Genomic DNA, 18,696 nt, shown 5'->3' with positions numbered 1-18,696 from the left:
TAAATGATTGTACACTTCAACTTCATCTTTGGTTAAGAGTTATATCTTTGTCTTCGACTTATATTCAAATTAAAAAAAATAATTTTCACACACCCATTATTTGAAATAAGTTTATTTTTATTTTCTTAGTAATATTTTAATGAGTGCTTGAAGTGACATTTTAATTTGGAAATAATTTGTTTAGTGTGGTTTTTGTGGCATTTATTTTGCCACTGTGTGATATTACAATACTTTTTTTAAAGTAAGTTTAAATCAGTGTTTTTCTTTCCTATTAAATGTCTGATGTATAATTTTTTTTGTAGATCGTGACAAAACTAACAAACACAGAAGGAATTTTTTGGAAGATGCAGCAGATGATAAGCCAGTTCAGACTTGCACTCCAAAGTTTATTGAGGAATTAAAACGTTTTAAATTTCCAAGGTATGTACTACTTTTTACCAAAAATAACTTTACATTATTTATGCCATGACTAGGGACCCGGGAATTTCTTGAATAGCACCTGCCAAATTTCTTGAGTGAGGAAAGCAAAAATTCTTGAGTAAAATTACCAATATTCTTGAGTAAAATGCAAATTTCTTGAGTAGCAAATGTATACAAGATCAAAATAAATCGAAAAGGCTGTTTAAATTTGCCGCATAAAAGCTTACATATATCCAATTTTAAATTAATTTAAAAAAATTAAAACCAATTTTTAAACCAGTGTTCATGCGCCTTAAGGTAATTCACATTTTTAACAAGCAATAAAATAAAATAATGTAGCTTAGGCAGACACTTAAAATGAATACACACGTGTAATCAGTAAATAATGTGTTTTCGAAGTAAAATGTCTAGTAGCTACTAGTGTTTTTAAGATTAATTTCTTGTAAATACGTAACTTAAATGAAAAATTCCAGAACCTCATGCAAAGGCTTCATATGCATAGGAAGACAGAAGTTCAAGGTTGGTTAGACTTAGATTTGTTCTCCTATTTGTGAGAACACCAGAAAATTGTGAGAAGAAGCGCTCACAATTCACATTTGACACAGGCATCCATATAGCTCTTAAAGCACCTACCACAAAGGATCTGTGGTCATCTTGCATTGAATTTAGTGCTTCAAATACACTAAGATTGGTGTGTGTTTTCAATAGCTCTGCGAGTTCAGAATATGCATGTACACCCTGATCAAGTTCTATGTCTTTAAGTGATGGAACTTTTGAAAAAAGAACTTTAAGTTTGTTGCTAGTAACATCCTGAGTGAGTATATTTTGCTTGTGAAACAACTCTGCAACTGGTTGCAAGTACTTGCGAGCAGGATCATCTGCCATTAACTCGTCCAGCTTCAGCGACATGTGTTGTGCTGTTTTTGTTTTTAACAATTCGCTGGTTTTTCCTTTGTGGAGACTCTTGAGCTTGTTGGCACTTTCCTTCACTTCATCACTGAAGACACCTTCACCCAAAATTTGCAGTCTCCTCCTCACAAACTGGAGTTTTGTATAGACTTCTGAAGCCATAGGCTTAGAATTAGTTTCCAAGCTTACCAAGAATGGTTTAATGAGGGAACTGACTGATTTCACAAAGAGTGATTGTACATGCAGCATGCCGAGTTCCTCTTCGCCAAGGGTCTGTAGATGAGATGAACCACCATTGAAATTGTTCTCCCTTGCTGTCTTTGACCGCAGAAAAGCAAACAAGATCTCCCAGTTATCAGAAAGCCATTCAACTGCTGTCAACCAGGAGTTCCATCTGGTTACAACAGGAATAGGGAAAAATCCAGCACTAGAGCCTTCCTGTTGCAAAAACTGCTGGAAAGCATAACGTTTCTTCCTGGCATTTAAAAATATCTGCTTCACAGATATTACAACTTGGTTCAATTCTGAAAACTGTTTTTCATGAGGACTCCAAGAAGATTCACTTTATGGGCCCAGCACTGCACTTGCACAACTGAATCAGGCAACAATATGGAAAGACCATCAAAACAAGATTTCATGTAAGAAGCTGCATCACTTACAAATGCCACCACCTGATCGTAGCCAACCTCCATATCTTGCAAGGCATCAGAAATAGCTCTAGCACATGTCTTGCCATTTACAGCTTCTAATGAAGTCACAGCTGCAACATACAGTTGTTGAGAGTCACAAGGCTCAACTGTAGAGAGCAAAACAACATAAATTGCTCTCCCTAACTTGTCTGTAGTTTCATCTGACATTATGGCAACACTCTTTTCTTTCAGTGCTGTAACCACATCGTCCTTTATAAATTTTGCTAAATGTGGCAGGTAATCTCGGCGTAAGGTATCACTGCTAGGCAGGTCTCCACCACCAACTATTTGTTTTTTCACCCACTGCCTGAATGCTGGATGATCTGCTTTCTCAAGTGGTATGTTTGCAGATACCATCATTTCCACTGTCGATGTGATGAAGTCCATTTTAGCAACCTAAAAGTAAAACATGGACTTCGTATTTTTATATATATATTTTTTAACAGAAATATACAACTCTAAGCTTTAACAAAAGGACATGCAGGTTTATTTAAACTGTGCTTTAGCACTGAGTAGCAAAATTATGTAGCTGGCAGCTTTATCATAAACTCCCAATTATCCATTTTAATTGTGACCCGTCGATGCCCGGATAGTTGAAATCCTGTAAAAAATTTAAAAAATTAAAAACAGGATAATTCGTTTCACGGTAAGAGCCGCCCTCGAATTAGTGTCTCGGCTTAAAAAAATAGGGCACTGCCTCGCCATGTGGTCTTTCTCCGTCTGCTGGTGACGCGGCAGTCACCCACTCTCACTGTTTGTTGTATTTATTTTTCCTACAACTCGGCGGCAAGTTAATCTTTACAGAATAACTATTAATTAATCTAAAATCATGCACGGATAACCCAAAAACCGGATATTCCGGGGCCCGGATAACCGAGAGTTTACTGTAGCTACTTGTGTTCCTGAAGTGACGTACTTTTTTTTTTATAAAACAATAAAAAATAAAAAAGATTTGTTAATGGTTCTGTAATATACATTTCCGATATTGGTGAAAGATAATGAATGCATGCCAGCATTATATCGTTTAACACTACCGTACCTTCGCTTCCTTGGCGCCTTCGACAGCTTCAAACATCGTTTTCTGCCGTTTTCCTTTCTTGACGGCTTCAGCGTGACCATTACTTCGTATGTGTTTCTTCACACCGTCGGAAGTTTCCCACGCCACTGTTTTATTGCAAAAACGGCATATCATAATATTTTGAGATTTAACCATTCCATCTTGGGAAAACTGTTTCACTCTTTCGTCAATGTTTATTTTGGGCGGCATATCCGCATATATAAACGAAAGTTTCGAATATGTGTCCACCCTACGACTATTCAAACCTGACTGGACCGAGCTGGCAATACGCCTGCTCCCCTTTTACACTGTCACACACTCACTGATCATCTTCTGCCGCTGCCTTCCCCCCTTCCACCCTTCCAACCTTCTCAACTTCCGCCAACCCGGCTATTGCAACCTGATATTGTTGACGGATAAGTAGTAAACAACCGTCTCGCGCTCGCACAAACTTTTTTTTTTCTGTCATGGATCCGAAAAATTCGCGAATAATCTTGAATACATACAGAAATTCGTGGGTACTGCCGAATTTTAACAAATTCGCGAGTATTTCTTGATTCAAAAAACATACTAAATCATTTTTATAATGTATTTAATATTTTAACAACATTTTAAATGGTTTTAACAATTTTCGCGAATTCGCGAGTCGCGAATTTCCCGGGTCCCTAGCCATGACTATAGGGTTGTAAGGTTGTAAGTTTGGTTTGTAATAAGTTATTTTTTAAAATTTTCTTTCTGTTCATTAAATTAATAGGTTCACAGAATAATAGGAAGCATTTGGTATTTTTGCTAGTTTTTGGCTCATTATATTCAGTAGATGCCCAAAATAACACAGTTCATCATACTGTGAATTTGGGTATACCATGGGTTGAATTGTCCCCTACACAAGAAACATATAAACACTAAAAAGTTTCTAGTATTAGCAGCAGCCATCATGGGTGTATGCCTACCTCTTTCTGGATGGTAGAGACAGAGAGGGACAGTCTTTGTCATTTTATATTAATAAAAAAAACTTATCCAGCAACTTAAACCAAAAATGTCATGGAATTGTAAAAATTTAAGGGTGAATCGAAGAAATAAATCTTAAATTATGACTGGGGGAAACATAAGTCTACAGCACTTGTGCAATATTATCTACCAAATACGTAAACTTAAAATAAGGACTGCCAGGATTAACTAGTAACCCAGCTTCTATGGTATGTTTCTGGTGAGAGTTAAAAGTGACTTTAATTAACTAAAAAAACTTAATACAAAATCAGAAAAATAAACATTTATTCAGAATAAACCAAATATTTAAACTTAAAAATCAGTCTTTTAAGTTACCAGAATAATCTATAATAAGCAAGTAATAATCTTCCACTGACCTTTACAGTTCTAATCAAAAACACAGCAGGTGTGTTACAACGTCTTATTTAATTAGCCTCACTAGAGGTAACTACAACTTACGGATTACAACAAGAAGGGACTCCACAACTAGAACTCAACTAGAATGCCAGGCTTATTGTCACGGACCACTCCTGCCAGAGTGAGCTTTACAAAAACGACTTACCTTGACTTGTTCTCTTGAAATGTGAACTCTGCCTCGGGGGCCTCCATAGAGTGGGCTTAACAGAAACGACTTAAGCAATATCTCCAACTTGTTACCATGTGGGCCTTGCCCACCGAATGAGCCCAACATACACCACTTAAAAAGCACTTAGAACTAGCATCACTTACATTTGGCAGTCACTCCTCAGGCTAGCGGAGTAGGCCTCCCATCAACTACGTGTGCGTGGCCCCAGCACGCCCCAATAACGCTGGCAGGGGACAGCACAGGCACGCTGCTGACACAGAGACAGGACACTGCATGCCGCCGTGCCCCCGATTCTAGGTCACGCCATGGACCGAAACACCCACACCAAACCCCGCACAGTAAATCACCTAAACCTGCATTCGGTGACAAAGTGCCTGGAGGAGCACTCTAATTTACAAGCCAGTGAATGTTTAACCTAAGTGGGTGGGAAATAGCCTATCGAAATGTTAGAGGACTTAACCATATTTACAGAATTTTTTGAAAATCCATTAACACCTAGTATGACATAATTTTTCCTTCTGAAACTTGGTTCAATTACTGTAGTATCAACTCACACTATTTCATGGATAATTATTTAATTTTTAGAACTGACAGAAATTATACAATTACCAAGCTGGAAAGAGGTGGTAGTGTGGTGATTTTAGTCAATAAGCAAAAATTTTCATCAGTTCAGTCTATCCAGAACTATGATTTCTTTGGAATAGAAGTCGTTTGGAATAATATTAAAACTACTCCAAACAATTTCTTAACATTATGCAATATCTATTTTCCCCCGAAAACAACTCCTATTACCAATGCTGTGTATCTTGAAGCCCTAGAAGATAAACTTGCCAAACTATCCAACTATCAAGATAATCTGATAATACTTGGTGCTTCAATGTGCCTGGTATCGATTGTGCATGCTCAAATCAAAGCCAAGGAGCATTATTTTCTCGATTTTACCAGAAATATGGGTTTATTACAGTATAATAAAACACAATCTTCCAAAAACTTATTGGACCTTTGTTTTTCAAATTTTCCGCAAAAAGCAGTAGAGAAAGCAGCTGAAATACTTGTCAAAGAAGACTTATTACATCCTGCCTTAACTATTAAAATCTTCAACAATGGTATGTTAACGAATAACAATACAGACTCCATCTTTAGGAACTATAAAATTGATGAATATCTTGGTCTATATAACTATAAAAGATAATAACTGGTCTGATTTGTACATTATTACAGATGTGAATGCTCTAGTTGAACAGCTAACTACTAATTAATTCTTTTATCCTGATAACTACAAAAAAAGGCCTTCAAAAGGTTTTCAAGAGAATCAATTCAAGACTTAAAAAAAAATTTGATAAACTTTACTTAAGAAATAAAAACATACAATATTATAAGGATTTTTCCCATTACAGAAAACTAGTAAAAAATCTAATCAAGAGAAATAATGTATGTTGGACACAAATGATAAACAATAATATCAAGAATAATCCAAAGAATGTTGGCAAAATGTTAAAATTATGAAAAAAATTGTTTTGTATACCTTAGCCTTGAAATGTAAATGATGATGTCTCAAGTGTTCCATATTTACTATGAAATGCTTTTGCTTATTATTTTTGAAATGTCTAAGTACAATCCACCAATAACCCTCATTATACAGAATCAAATGTAAGTCTCAATATTATTCCTGTTTCTTACATTTCCGAGAGTCTTGTCCTTTGGGGCATAAAATCTTTAAAATCTACTATGTCAACAGGTCCTTATGGCATACCAAATGTCATTTTGAAAAGGATGTTCTTATCTCCTAATACCTCCTCTATGGCAACATATTTTTAATCAAGTTTAAAAAAAACAAATTTTTCCTTCTTCTAAATGGAAAATAGCTAAGGTTATTCCACTCAAGAAACAGGAAAGTAAATTGAATGTTTTAAATTATAGACCTTTCTCATTACTTAATACTTTTGCAAAAATGTTTGAAAAATTATTTTCAAACAAATTAATTTCCCAATAAAAATCAGATTATCTTGCAATCAACATGGCTTCAGAAATGGTATGACTGCTACCACAAATTCACTCACTTTCCTCAGTCCAGTCTACAGCAAATTATCAACAGGGGGCAGGTGGATGGCTGTTATTTTGATCTGGCAAAAGCCTTTGACATTGTTATTCATTCTGTTTTACTCATTAAATTATCAAACTTTGGCTTGAGTGATAATTACATATATTGGTTTACTATCTATTGTGAAGAAATATTTTTTGTATCAATAAACAACCATAATTCTTCTTTATATGTTGCTAGTTTTGGTGTTCCTTAAGGAGCTAAGCTATCTACTCTATTATTTAATATATATATGTTACAATATAATTCTGGTTCTTAATCATACTACTGGTCTATTGTTTGCTGATAACCTTAAAATCTACAGAGAGACTAATTTCTTAAACAATTGTTATCTGCTTCTAAGTGACATAAATGAAATTGCCAAATGGTGAAAACGTAATCTTGTTTCTCTTAACAAAGCTAAATCAAAAATTATTTCCTTCACTGTGAAAATTCACCCATTTAGGCATGTTTATATACTTGATAACACTCAAATCTCAGTATCCCCTAGCATTAAAGATCTTAGTGTCATCTTGGACTTCAAATTGTTCTTTCATCTACATGTCAACTCTCTAGTATCCATTTCCCACAGAACCCTAGCTTTAATTAATTACATAATGTCTGACACTTTAAATAGTAAGTTGAATCTTACTCTTTAGCTAGCTGTAGTCAGATCTAAACCAGAATACTGTTCAGTAATTTGGAATAATATTAACAATTCTGATAGTGGAAAAAATAGAATCCATATAAAACAAATTTTTCAAAATTGTTAGTCTAAGACATTATCAACTACCTAAACTAGTTTCCCTTTTTGATTATATAACTTATTTTGATTATCTTTTTGTATACAATTGTTATAGTTCAAAACTTAATTGTAAATATTTTACTTGACAATACTTGTATTAGAGTTCCCCAATTGAAGTCACCTATAATCTAAGTTATGTAGGCTACTCCACGTAACAAAAATGATTTAGTTTATAGATTAATTTCTTACTTTAATAAATCAGATAAACATTTTTTATTTGAATGCATTTCTAACCTTTAATCATTTAATTGTTCTGTAATTGTTTTGTACTTGTCCTAGTGATGTTATATATCATATTACTGTTATTGTTTTGTATGTCGTGCCTTGTCTATGTTTATGTACCTGAGTCTTCATTATCTGTTGTCATGTGGTCACTGCTCGTTGTTGCGACGGCTTGCGTGAGGTGCATATCTGCGTGGTTAGTTCCCTCCTAACCTGCCTGCGGTGCTTGGCCTCTTACTTGCAGTGCCTGAATTAGTTTTGTATATGTTGTGTATTTGTTTTCTCTATGCAAATATATTGTTTGTATGTGTGTATGTCGTGCCCACCAATAAAGTTCTCTAACTGTCTTGTGTGCATGTCACAAATATAAATATACAAAAAATAATTTCATTCCAGTCTGCTCTTGTATTTAGTTGATTAGTTTTGTGCATTATCACATAAAATAAAAACTGTTGCTGATAATTGACTCTGCAAAGAAAGGAGACACTAAAGTGAATTCAAGTCATCTATCAGTGGTGATATCCTACAGTAACAGTTGGAGGTCTGTAGAAGAGGGACAGTAATTTTTTGACACAGTCGCACCAATGTGGGTTTATGTAAATGTTTACAGTTTCCTGCAAAAAAGGGATATGCCTTTTTTAAAAAAAAAATGCTGCTGTTGTTTATTTGTTTGTTGTTTTATTTAGAGCCCTCTCTTCTAAAAGAAAGGGTCTAATCACAGGCAGTTAAATAAGGTGGATAAATAAATCATTAAGTATTTTTTATTGGAAGATTTTGCTTTTCCGAGGGAAAAGGAATGATTTTTAGAACATTTATTTTGTTCTAACAGAATTATAATGCATAATACAACCACGCAAATTTTTATTTCCATGTGTACTTTAGTATTATGATCATAATTAGTGTTTTAAAAATGTAATAGTTTTGAATGCTGTTCTAAACATTGAAAACAATTTACTGTAAGGTGGGTCGAGGTGATTGTGTGACTTGAGTGCATGAGTGCGTGAGTGCATGAGTTAAGCCAAAAATAGTAGTAGCTTGGGCACAGGAAGTTGCTTGCTTATTACCCTTAGCTCTGTAAAGTTATTATAAGCTGTAAAAGGGAAAGCTGTTTAATTAAAAGTGTACGCTGGTTACATTCTTGTTGTAAATTGACATTAGGGAATGAGATATATTGTGAACAACTATACATACACCCTATTTTTGAATTGAAAGGTAAGGTAAGTCATATATCATACAGTACTTTTATAATAGATAAACAAACATGTGTTTCTGTACCATAAATGTAGTGTGTAGACACATAATACTGTTAAAAAGCCATTAGTATAATTTTTATTGCGTAATGACCCTTAATTTCCTTATATTTTATGATAGGGTTCCGTAAAACTCCTATGCTAATTTTTATTTCGGTCACTTAAAAACACATTTGGTTGCATGGATCTATAATCTTTTCTTTTGGTCTCTGGCAGCAAGCAATGTCTCCCATATGCACGTTGTGTTTCACAGTGCTGTTTAGCTTCTAAAATACTCTTTGTGCCTGCAATTCATTTGTCAGTGTTGAAGCAGAGTATTCTCAAAATTTTAATTTTTTGATTATGATGATAATGTTTCTTATCGTGAACTGTGGGTTAAAAAGAAATTGATTGATATTCATGTGTATTGGTAGTCATTAAAATACTTAATGGCTCCTTAAAAACTCCTTAATTTTTATTATTTTATAAAGGTGATGGTTATTTATAAACTGTGAAATTTGGGAACTAATGTGTGTTTGTTGTAGGTGTTGTAAAGAATCTGTAGTAATTCCTGCTGTAGTTAATGCTTGAAAAGTTTACCTACATAATTTTTGCTACCAATTTTTAATATTTTACAAATTTAATTTTATAGTAAATAGAATGTTTAAAAAAGGAACATGTAAATTGTTTGCAACAGAAGCCTAAATTTGAAAACAATAAATGAAACAACATCGTCAATATTTTTTATTTCCATCGCTGTGTGTATTGTATTGCAATTCATCAGATATAGTATTTAGTAATGCTACACGCAATGTTGTTTTGTTGCTATACCTTTTTGAAAGGAATTTTCATTTAAACACTTTTGCAAAGTATGAGTCTACAATGTTTTAACCATTAGCCTCTGAAATTGCAGAACCGAATGAGTTCACAGGGCAAACAGCTAGCTACGTCATTTAGACCTACATGTAAGCCAACAACTGAAACAAGTTCACTGATGTCACATATTAAAATCATATAAGTGTCAATTTATATTGCGTCAAACTTTCATTTCTCTTTAGATGTGTTTTTCTCTGATTTTTTTTTCATGTAAACAAAAAGGATTTTGACAAAATCATTACAAATAATAAAACTTTTAAGTAAAAATATAAAACAAATAACAATAATTTATTTTGGTTTGTGTCAAGTACATAAGTTGTTAATAGGTATTTAATGCAGTTTGTTAGGCTTTAGCTGAAAGGGCTTTAAATTTGGGGTTGTGGAGAGAATGTAGATTCAGCTCTGCTGAAAGGAAAAGGAGATGGCATGCCTGCATCTTGATCCTGAGCGGTCTCCTTCAGGCATGAACTCTGTTGTTGGTGTTCACAGAATTAATTTATCAATCCACATTGCTGGATGAAAATAATATATATATATATAAATTAATGTCATAAAAACTATATTAAAATTAAAAAAATGTTAATTAGCTTTAAATAACAATAATCAGTCTGGTACATTTTTCAATTGAGTTCACCAATGAAACAAGATAAAAGATATACTCAAAACCTGTCCACACTGGGTTGCATATTGCTTTGTGCAAGTGCACTCTTAGTGTAACACTGTCATAGAGACCGTATGAGAAATTGAAGTGAACATGCAAGTTGGGGGTAGTGTTATGAACACAAATGGATCCAGTAAGACACCTCCGCCACTCCTCCGAGGTAACCCCTCCCTTCTCCTGGGCATGCGGGTGTCGTCTGCAGTACGTGGCCATTGAATTGTCTGCTATCGTTGGCCATCTTGGAGGATGACATTGTTGTTTCTGAAGCTTGCAGGTTGGTGTCGCCAGCAGTATTTATTTATGTTGTACAGAAATCCTGCTGTGGCTCAGGACCGAACTGAGGGACGCAGACCTTGCTGAGGAAAGAAACAGTGACCTTAGCCACAAGGTTAAGAGGTCAGTTGGAAAAAAAAAAAAGAAATAAATGAGGAGTATATGCTTTCAAATTCCAAAGTATGTTTGGTCTCAGGAGGATATAGTGGTGTTGTCGTCTCCTAGGGGTCACCATATTTAAATAAAAAAATAGTTGCCTGAAGGTGCAATTTAAAAATTTTAAAAAGTTAGAGAGCGCCATCTCTAATTTTGGGGATGGCTTGCAGAGTGTGCCACAGTCTTTAGTATCAGCTGCAGCTGTTGCCACTGGTGTGTGCCAGGCTATAGTACTAGTGACGTCTGCTGGGGGGGGGGGGGATTTTTAATTTCAAAGTATTTTCTAGAGGGCACCATTGCTAAAGAGTGCTATTTTAATGGTTATGTTGTCTGCTAGGAGGCGTTCCCTTTTACCCTTGCACAATATCCATAAGGACTGGTTCTTTTTTATGCCATAGGTGGTAAAAAAGAAATCTTTTAATGTGCTCCAGCCACCATATTGAATTCATGAAAGACGCTATCTTAGGTTGAAAGGTGAAGGCATGATGCACCTAAGAAATTCTTCCTATATGTACATTATATGCGCATGCACAGGGCATTCAGAGATATTTTAATGCACCACACCTGCCATATTGGATTCGGGAAATCATGCCATGTTTAAAAATCTGTAGTCATAGTGCACACAATACAAGCATTCCACATAGTGCATCAGATGCGTGCACTAAATGCATAAGGGTATTATATACTAACACAAATAGTTAAAAGTAACTTAAATAAGTGATTGTAGTAGTATACATATATATTTTTCTGTTAATTAAATAAAATGGCTTCAAAGCAATAAATAATAATTAAAAACATGTAGTAGTAGTTCCCTTTTTAAAGAAAACTTTTTATACTATAAATAACTTCTAGTGATATATGTATTTTTCTAAGGGGAATGTATAGTGCTAGCTAAAATGAAGTTTTTGTAGTGGTAATTTAATTAAAGTTATGTATAGTAGTATTTATTCTTATAAGATAAACAAAGCTCTATCTTTAGTATATTATTACGATTTACCGGGTTCGTAAAGGATAGCCCAATTAAAGATTTTATCACACACAGTTTTATTGATGATGGCCACTACTTATGTCACTTACAAATAATCTTCTAAAATGGCAAATAATTTATTGCACTTAAAAATAATGTTGCTTCCTCAGTCACTCGTTTCTTACAATCCGCACACCTCGCTGGGCCGCACCTCTGGCGCAACTCTCGCCGCAGCACCCCTCGTGGTCCTTCGCCGCGGGACTCCGTCGCCGCATTCCGCTGCCGCCGACACACTTGCCTTCGCCGAGATCCCACTCGACGCCTCGCTCGGAACTTTGCTCGGGACTCCGCCGCGCCTGCGACACTATCGCCTGGAACTGAATTCTCCGCCCTGGAACTTTCATCCAGGGACTTCGTCACTCTATCGCCCGGAAACTCCGCTGCGGGAAAACTCCTGGCTCCACTGAACTCACTCACTCCCTGCCCTGGAATCTTCGTCCAAGGACTTTGCCACTCTGCCGCACCCGTGGCACTATCGCCCCGGAAACTCAGCCGCGGGAGAACTCCCGCCTGAACTCTCTCTCTGAACTCCACTGAACTCTCAGCCCAACTCTCTCGAGGCCGGCGTCCCAGGCATATATATAGCCCAGGCGCCTTCTCGAATTCGCGAGTGCGGCTGGGGGCCAGTCGCGTCATTCCGTGCCGACCCGACGGCAGAAATCTCTCGAAACACGTGTCGGCGGCTGGCGTAACTCCACAGCTGTCTGGTGTCAGTTACGTGTCAAAGGCAGGGCGCCGCGCGGGGAGTGGAGGGAAGGAGGGGGGAAAGCGATAATCCTTGTAATCTTCCAGGCGCGCACGGCGCATATAATGTTGCGGCAGTCGCCAGCCAGCTCTGCACCTCACGTGTCGCGGCCTTGCTCGCGTTCGTAACAATATAATAAAAATTAAGGAATTTATTATATTTTACATAATTTATAGTGATTTGCTCAGGAGATAGAGAATTTAGATATTGGTATTCCTTTCATTTCAGCAAGCATAAGTATTTAAATTATTATCTCTCATTCTTTTACAGTGTTAGCCTTAGTATTTAATAATAAAAATTATAATTTCAAAACACGTTATAGTGATTATTTTTATTCTTATAGTGCTACCTCTCTTATTAATCTCATACTTTTATATATATTATTATAAGGAGAAAGTTTTTAAGCTTTGTTATTCCTCTTGTATCAACAAGCATAAGTATTTCTCCTGCTCTATCATTTCACTTTTGCTATAGTCATGTAGGGGGTGGCAAGTGAGGTATTGTAATGACTGGTGAGTAGAGGGAAGTGATCATGAGGTTATAACCACCATCTTGAATGATGCCAGTAGGTTTCAAAACACTCTGTCACCCACTTGTCTATTCTGTCGGACAGCAGAGAACTTGCTTCCCCAGCCAGAGATGTTTTTATTAAAAAATATCATTCCATACATTTATGATTGTAGAAAATAAAAAAAATGAATAAAAGTTACAAGAACTACAACTTATAATTTAAATCTTCTTCTTCATCGTCGTCTTCTGACCGCTGTAGTATTTCAAAGTCCTCTTCTTTATCGTCTTCAACGACATTTGTCTCCAGTTCTTCCATGATTTCGGGGTCAAAGGTTCTGTCTTCATTGGCATTGCTCTGATATGGTAAAGCATTGAGACAAGCTTGCCCATTACACTGGCCACAAGCTAAAGAGCACTGCAACCCCTATTTCCTGCATCCACATTGCGAACCACAACCACTCTTGCAGTTGCAGAATATTGAAAAAGAAGATGGTAATTAAAGTTTGTCCTTTAATTATTTTTTAATTTTAGGAATATATATTTAATTAATAGAAAAAATATTAAATATAATGTAATAGTTAATAAGAAATGAAAATTATTAATAATTATGTATTTAACAATAATTAATAAACTTTATATGGCATGTTTTTGACCGGGACTACCGGTTTACCTTAAATGATGCTCTAACCGCGCGCTCTCAGCCCTCTATCAAAAAAACAATTCAACGTATAAAATTTTTTTCAAACAAAGGTTGTAGAGAATTTACTCCTCTACAATATTGATAATAAATACAAATAGCGAAAAACCTATAGGAAACGAGACATTTGCAAACTAAGTGCAAAAAATCGATTTTTGTGACCTTTGAGCTTAGATTTTAATAGTCGCGTACACCCTACCATAGCGTACACCCTACCATAGCGTACACCCTACCATATTGACGTCGTCCGGGCCTGCGGCCTCTTTGAGCCCGATATGCCACCGCCCAACCACCGTCTCAGTTCAAACCTCCCGCTCGTGCGTGCGTGTATGCGTGTGTTTCTAGCCCGGCAAGAGGGCGCTTAGCTGCAGTGTGCCGCACCCCTAATATATATTAATTAATATTGTAATCCTTTTTCGTTCCGCCCCAAAACAGTGTAACGATGGCTATGCATATGAGTGTCTTTTAATTAATAACTTCATGATCTTTTGTTATTTAATAAGTCCAAGCACGAACAAGGACGCTCCCTAGCGGGCAACGGAGGAACTAGCATGCAACTCATTTGAACCCTGTTTTATGCTTATAAGTAATTATTACAGACGGTCTGGACATGGAAGTAATTTAATAATTATTGTAAAAGGATTTATGTATTTTCTAATAGTAACCCGGGGCACGCTACAGCAAAGTTGTAACGGTAATTGTGTTCGGCGCGAAGGGCGCCATGTTGCCACCTGCAAGCGATGAGCTCAGCCCAGTCTCTCTCTCCCGCCGGCCGAGGGCGGACGTGTCGGTACCTTGAGGCGACTACGTGCGTGGTTCGCCTCCTCTCCTAATCTAATTCGTGCCTCGGGCGTTTAAAGCTGTATCAACGGAGGATCGTGTAAGGACGTGTACCGTGAGTAAAATAAAAACCAATAACTGAGTTACGTGTTTTGTGTTCGGGGGGCCACGTGGGTCCTTAACCTGGTCAGCGGCATGTGGGACGCCCTGAGAGCCCACTGCGATAATTAGGAGCGAGCCCGACGCTGAGAGCGGGCCTAGTTAGGGACAGGTGATACGTAAAAAGTCAGGAGGGCTAATATCTTGCCGCACACGGGCCACGTAACGCCCTGAGTTAAGAGTTTTCCAGCCGGGTCCACGTGCCCACTCACGTGGTGGCGCCCATTAATCTCGACCGATATTCCCATCACAACACCGGTACGCCCTCAATATGTAGGTTTTGAGACAACTTTTAGGATGTCAAAATACAAATTTATTCGAGTTTATAGCTTGGTATCTCAAATTCTGAGATACTTACCTAATTTTGGCTAAGATGACTGGACTAGTAGGTTAACTGTGGACAATCCCGGTTTAGCACCAAGCTGTTCAATTTATAATAGCTCATTGTACAAGTCTTGCAGAGCCCATGGTAAAAACCTAATACTATTTATAAGACCTTTATAACAAAAAATTACATGGGTTTAGTATGAAATAAACACACACGCACACACACACACACACACACATATATGTACTCTTCATGGGCTATATTTTTTATCATGTAAAGGTGTTGTCGACCATCTCTCTATCCTGACTTTCTGGATTCTTGGATCAAGATGCTCTATAAGACACTGTAAAAAAAAGACAAAGAAATTATTTCTCAACTTGAATAAGCCAATAATCTATATAATAAAGAAGAGAGTTAGTATGACTGTCCCTCAGTTTGGTCCTGAACTACCGCAGGATTTTTGTACAAAATAAATACCATTCATGACACTAACCTCCAAGCTTCGGAAACAGCAGTGTCACCAGCCAAGATGGCCGCCAACAGCAGACGATTAAATGCCAGCCTACTGCAGACCCCAACATTCCCAGGAGAAGAGATGAGTTTTTAACTGGATCAATTTGTGTGGGATGCCAAGGAGGAGTGGGAAGGTGTGTGGAAGGTTTCTATGGTGACTGGATCCATTTGTGTTAATTTTAAAATGGCCTAGATCATACCATGCTCCCTCAACATATCCACACTGGAGCATGCATCTGAGTAGCCAAGCATATCCAAACTGCTGTAATCCTCCCCATGACCTTGTACACATGCATATCTGGGTGTGGCATAGTAATTACATCTCAGTAATAAGAAAATATACTTACTAACATACTTTATATCTTAAAATAAATGATTTGACAAAAATACCAGTTGTAATGAAAACAATTAGGAAACTTTTGTGAATATTTGCCTGATAGTCACAGATGGCATTTTGTTACAGTTTTAGCTTCTAGTCTTACTTTAAAGTAATTACTTATAATCTGTGTTAATGTTTTTGGACTACACAACCTTGATTGATGTAATGAATTCACAATTAATTCCGAACACATTTATGACTCTTGTGTTTTTTAAATAATCATATAGTTTTTTTTTTTTTTTAGAATGGATGGAGTTTTGAAAGTAATGGCTGCCCAAAAATTAACACTTTCATATCTTCAATCCAATGGTTTTACAGTACCAATACTGATAAAAGACATGCATGGCCTCGGTATGAAGGTCCCACCAGATAATTATGATGTCACCAGCATTTGTGAGTTGCTTGGTAAGTTTTGTGTTCTATAGACCCTATTGTTTGATCACAAATAGGCATCTGAAATTAAAGTATCATTATATTAGTGTATTTATTTGCTGTTCTTAAAATTAACTGTTATTAATCTTGGTAGCTTGCAAAATCTATATCAACTGGGATGTAAATATGTACCTGTTATTGTGTTTTATTTACATTTTTTGTATTTGTTGATATTATAGTTGATAATCTACTTTAGTAAGTAGATTTAATGAAAATTATTTCTTTGGCATTTCACTAATACTGATTCCTTGAATAATAACATATGTGCGGTAGTCTGTGGCATAGTTATTGGAGGGATGTTACAGGTATGCTACACCACCAACCTGGCCTCCGAGACCATACTTCTTACATTTAAACAAACCATTTAACTCCACAGGAGGAACTAGGTGTTTCGTTTGAGAAACTAGAACTACAAATTATAACCTCTTTAATTTCTTTCACTTATTCGGAATAATTTGACCTACAGGTTCACCGTGACAAAATAAGTTGAAAACTTATAATTTAAAGTGCTATCCAAGGCTGGTACTCACCTTTGAAGTTGTAGCTGAACAACTTTTATTATTTCAAATAATATAGAAAGTTTTTAGATGGAACACTGAGTGTCTGAATAGTGTTTAATTAAAAAAGTATGTGTGTGGAGTCACGCACGACAGAAGTGAAACATCTTGCTTATTAGGCATAGATAGCGATAAATTATTTAATTTTAAATCACACTATTCACATAAAATGAATAATACTTGTTAAGTTAATTGCAAAATTAAATAAATCTTTTCCACACTATTAAATAAATTGTTGATACTGCTATGCTACGTACCTATCCCCCCCTCCTTGCCATCTTCCCATTCAACTGCTAGTGCATGCGTAGGATTGGTGTCGCCTCTGACGTGCACTCCTCTACCGGTTCCCCCACCACGTACCTAACTATTCCCCTCCTGCGATTGGAATTTTCGTAACGCTCGAACATTGTAGCCTTCTCAGCAAAGAAGTTTCACTTTAACAAAGTTCTACAACCACTGCAAATATTGTGGCTCTTGTAAAGATTTCTTTGAAATAATTGGGAGTATCAAGAGATCAAAAACTGTATGGAAAATCATGGTTTTACTCCCACACACTATTTTTTTTCTTAAGGATTCGTTAATTAAATAAGAATATTTCATTTAAATTCACATTTAAACTTTTTAATGATTTTGTTTCTCCAGAACATACAGCTTCATTATTTTCCCAGCCTCTATTGGCCACCCCATTCCATTTCCTATGTCATGCTCAGCCTGCCCCTCCAATAACAAGGGCAAACTATCGTTGCTGTGCAAACTATCTTATGCTGTGCCAATTTTCTGGTTGTGCCATGCAACTTTAAGCTCAAAGCCTTCCCTGACGTATCGGTGGCGATCGCTGGGGACCACTACACATGTCCTGTTCTCATGGAGTTCAGTACATTTCTTCGACTTCCTGCCCACCTACTGCTATTGTGCTATGGCTGCAACATTTTCCATACCCTAAATTAGTCCTCATCCACCTCCAGAAAGTAGCTCCCAGCAATAATATCACTCCGCATGCCTGGATTTCCCCCCTACCTGACTTCTTTCTTAGCTTGAAACACCAGTGCTACTATCTATTTGCGAGTTTAGTAACTACATTTGCCCTCCTCATTTCTGCTTCTTCCGGGCCAACTGTCTTGGGTTTAGCCATCTATTCATGTTGCAAGTGCACTTGGTGGTGTAAAATGTTGTGAATTTGTATGATGTAAGTTAGTTAACACTAAAATTTGAGTTATTCCGTTTATTTAAGATCTGGGTATCATATTAGATTTGAATTTATACTTCTATCAACATGTCAACTCTTTAGTTTCTAGTTCCTGAATAACCTTAGCTTTCATTAAATACATTTCATTTTATGCCAGTAATTTCAATTCCATTGTCATACTATATATAGCCTTATTTTGAACCAAATTCGAATATGGTTCTGTGATTTGGAATTAAACTAATAAAACTCACAGTGATGTGACATATATTTTGACTGAAAGGCATCCATCTGTTAAAGCATCCTACATAACCTCAATGTGTGTCATGGGAAGTTACCCAAGGACACTATAACATATGAAAGTTTCAGATATGTCAGATCGTTTACATTTACTATACTATGTTATTATGTATTAACTAAAGAATTAGTATAAATT

The 18,696-nt window shown here is 36.3% G+C and overlaps 1 protein-coding gene across 1 annotated transcript in view; it reads left to right on the top strand.

Moving 5' to 3' along the window:
- Positions 1-402: 402 nt before the first annotated feature.
- LOC134529743 (lysine-specific demethylase PHF2-like) overlaps positions 403-18,696 on the top strand; it is a 96,909-nt gene continuing 78,615 nt past the window's right edge. The window contains exons 1-3 of the mRNA XM_063364136.1: positions 403-420; positions 10,833-10,917; positions 16,333-16,493. Coding sequence (XP_063220206.1) covers positions 16,334-16,493 — 160 coding nt within the window. The 5' untranslated portion in view covers positions 403-420; positions 10,833-10,917; position 16,333. The remainder of the gene's footprint in view (positions 421-10,832; positions 10,918-16,332; positions 16,494-18,696) is intronic.

This window comes from Bacillus rossius, chromosome 2, assembly GCF_032445375.1.
Source record: "Bacillus rossius redtenbacheri isolate Brsri chromosome 2, Brsri_v3, whole genome shotgun sequence".
In the NCBI taxonomy this organism is placed as follows: Eukaryota; Metazoa; Arthropoda; class Insecta; order Phasmatodea; family Bacillidae; genus Bacillus; species Bacillus rossius.
This window is presented reverse-complemented; position numbering and strand designations above follow the sequence as displayed.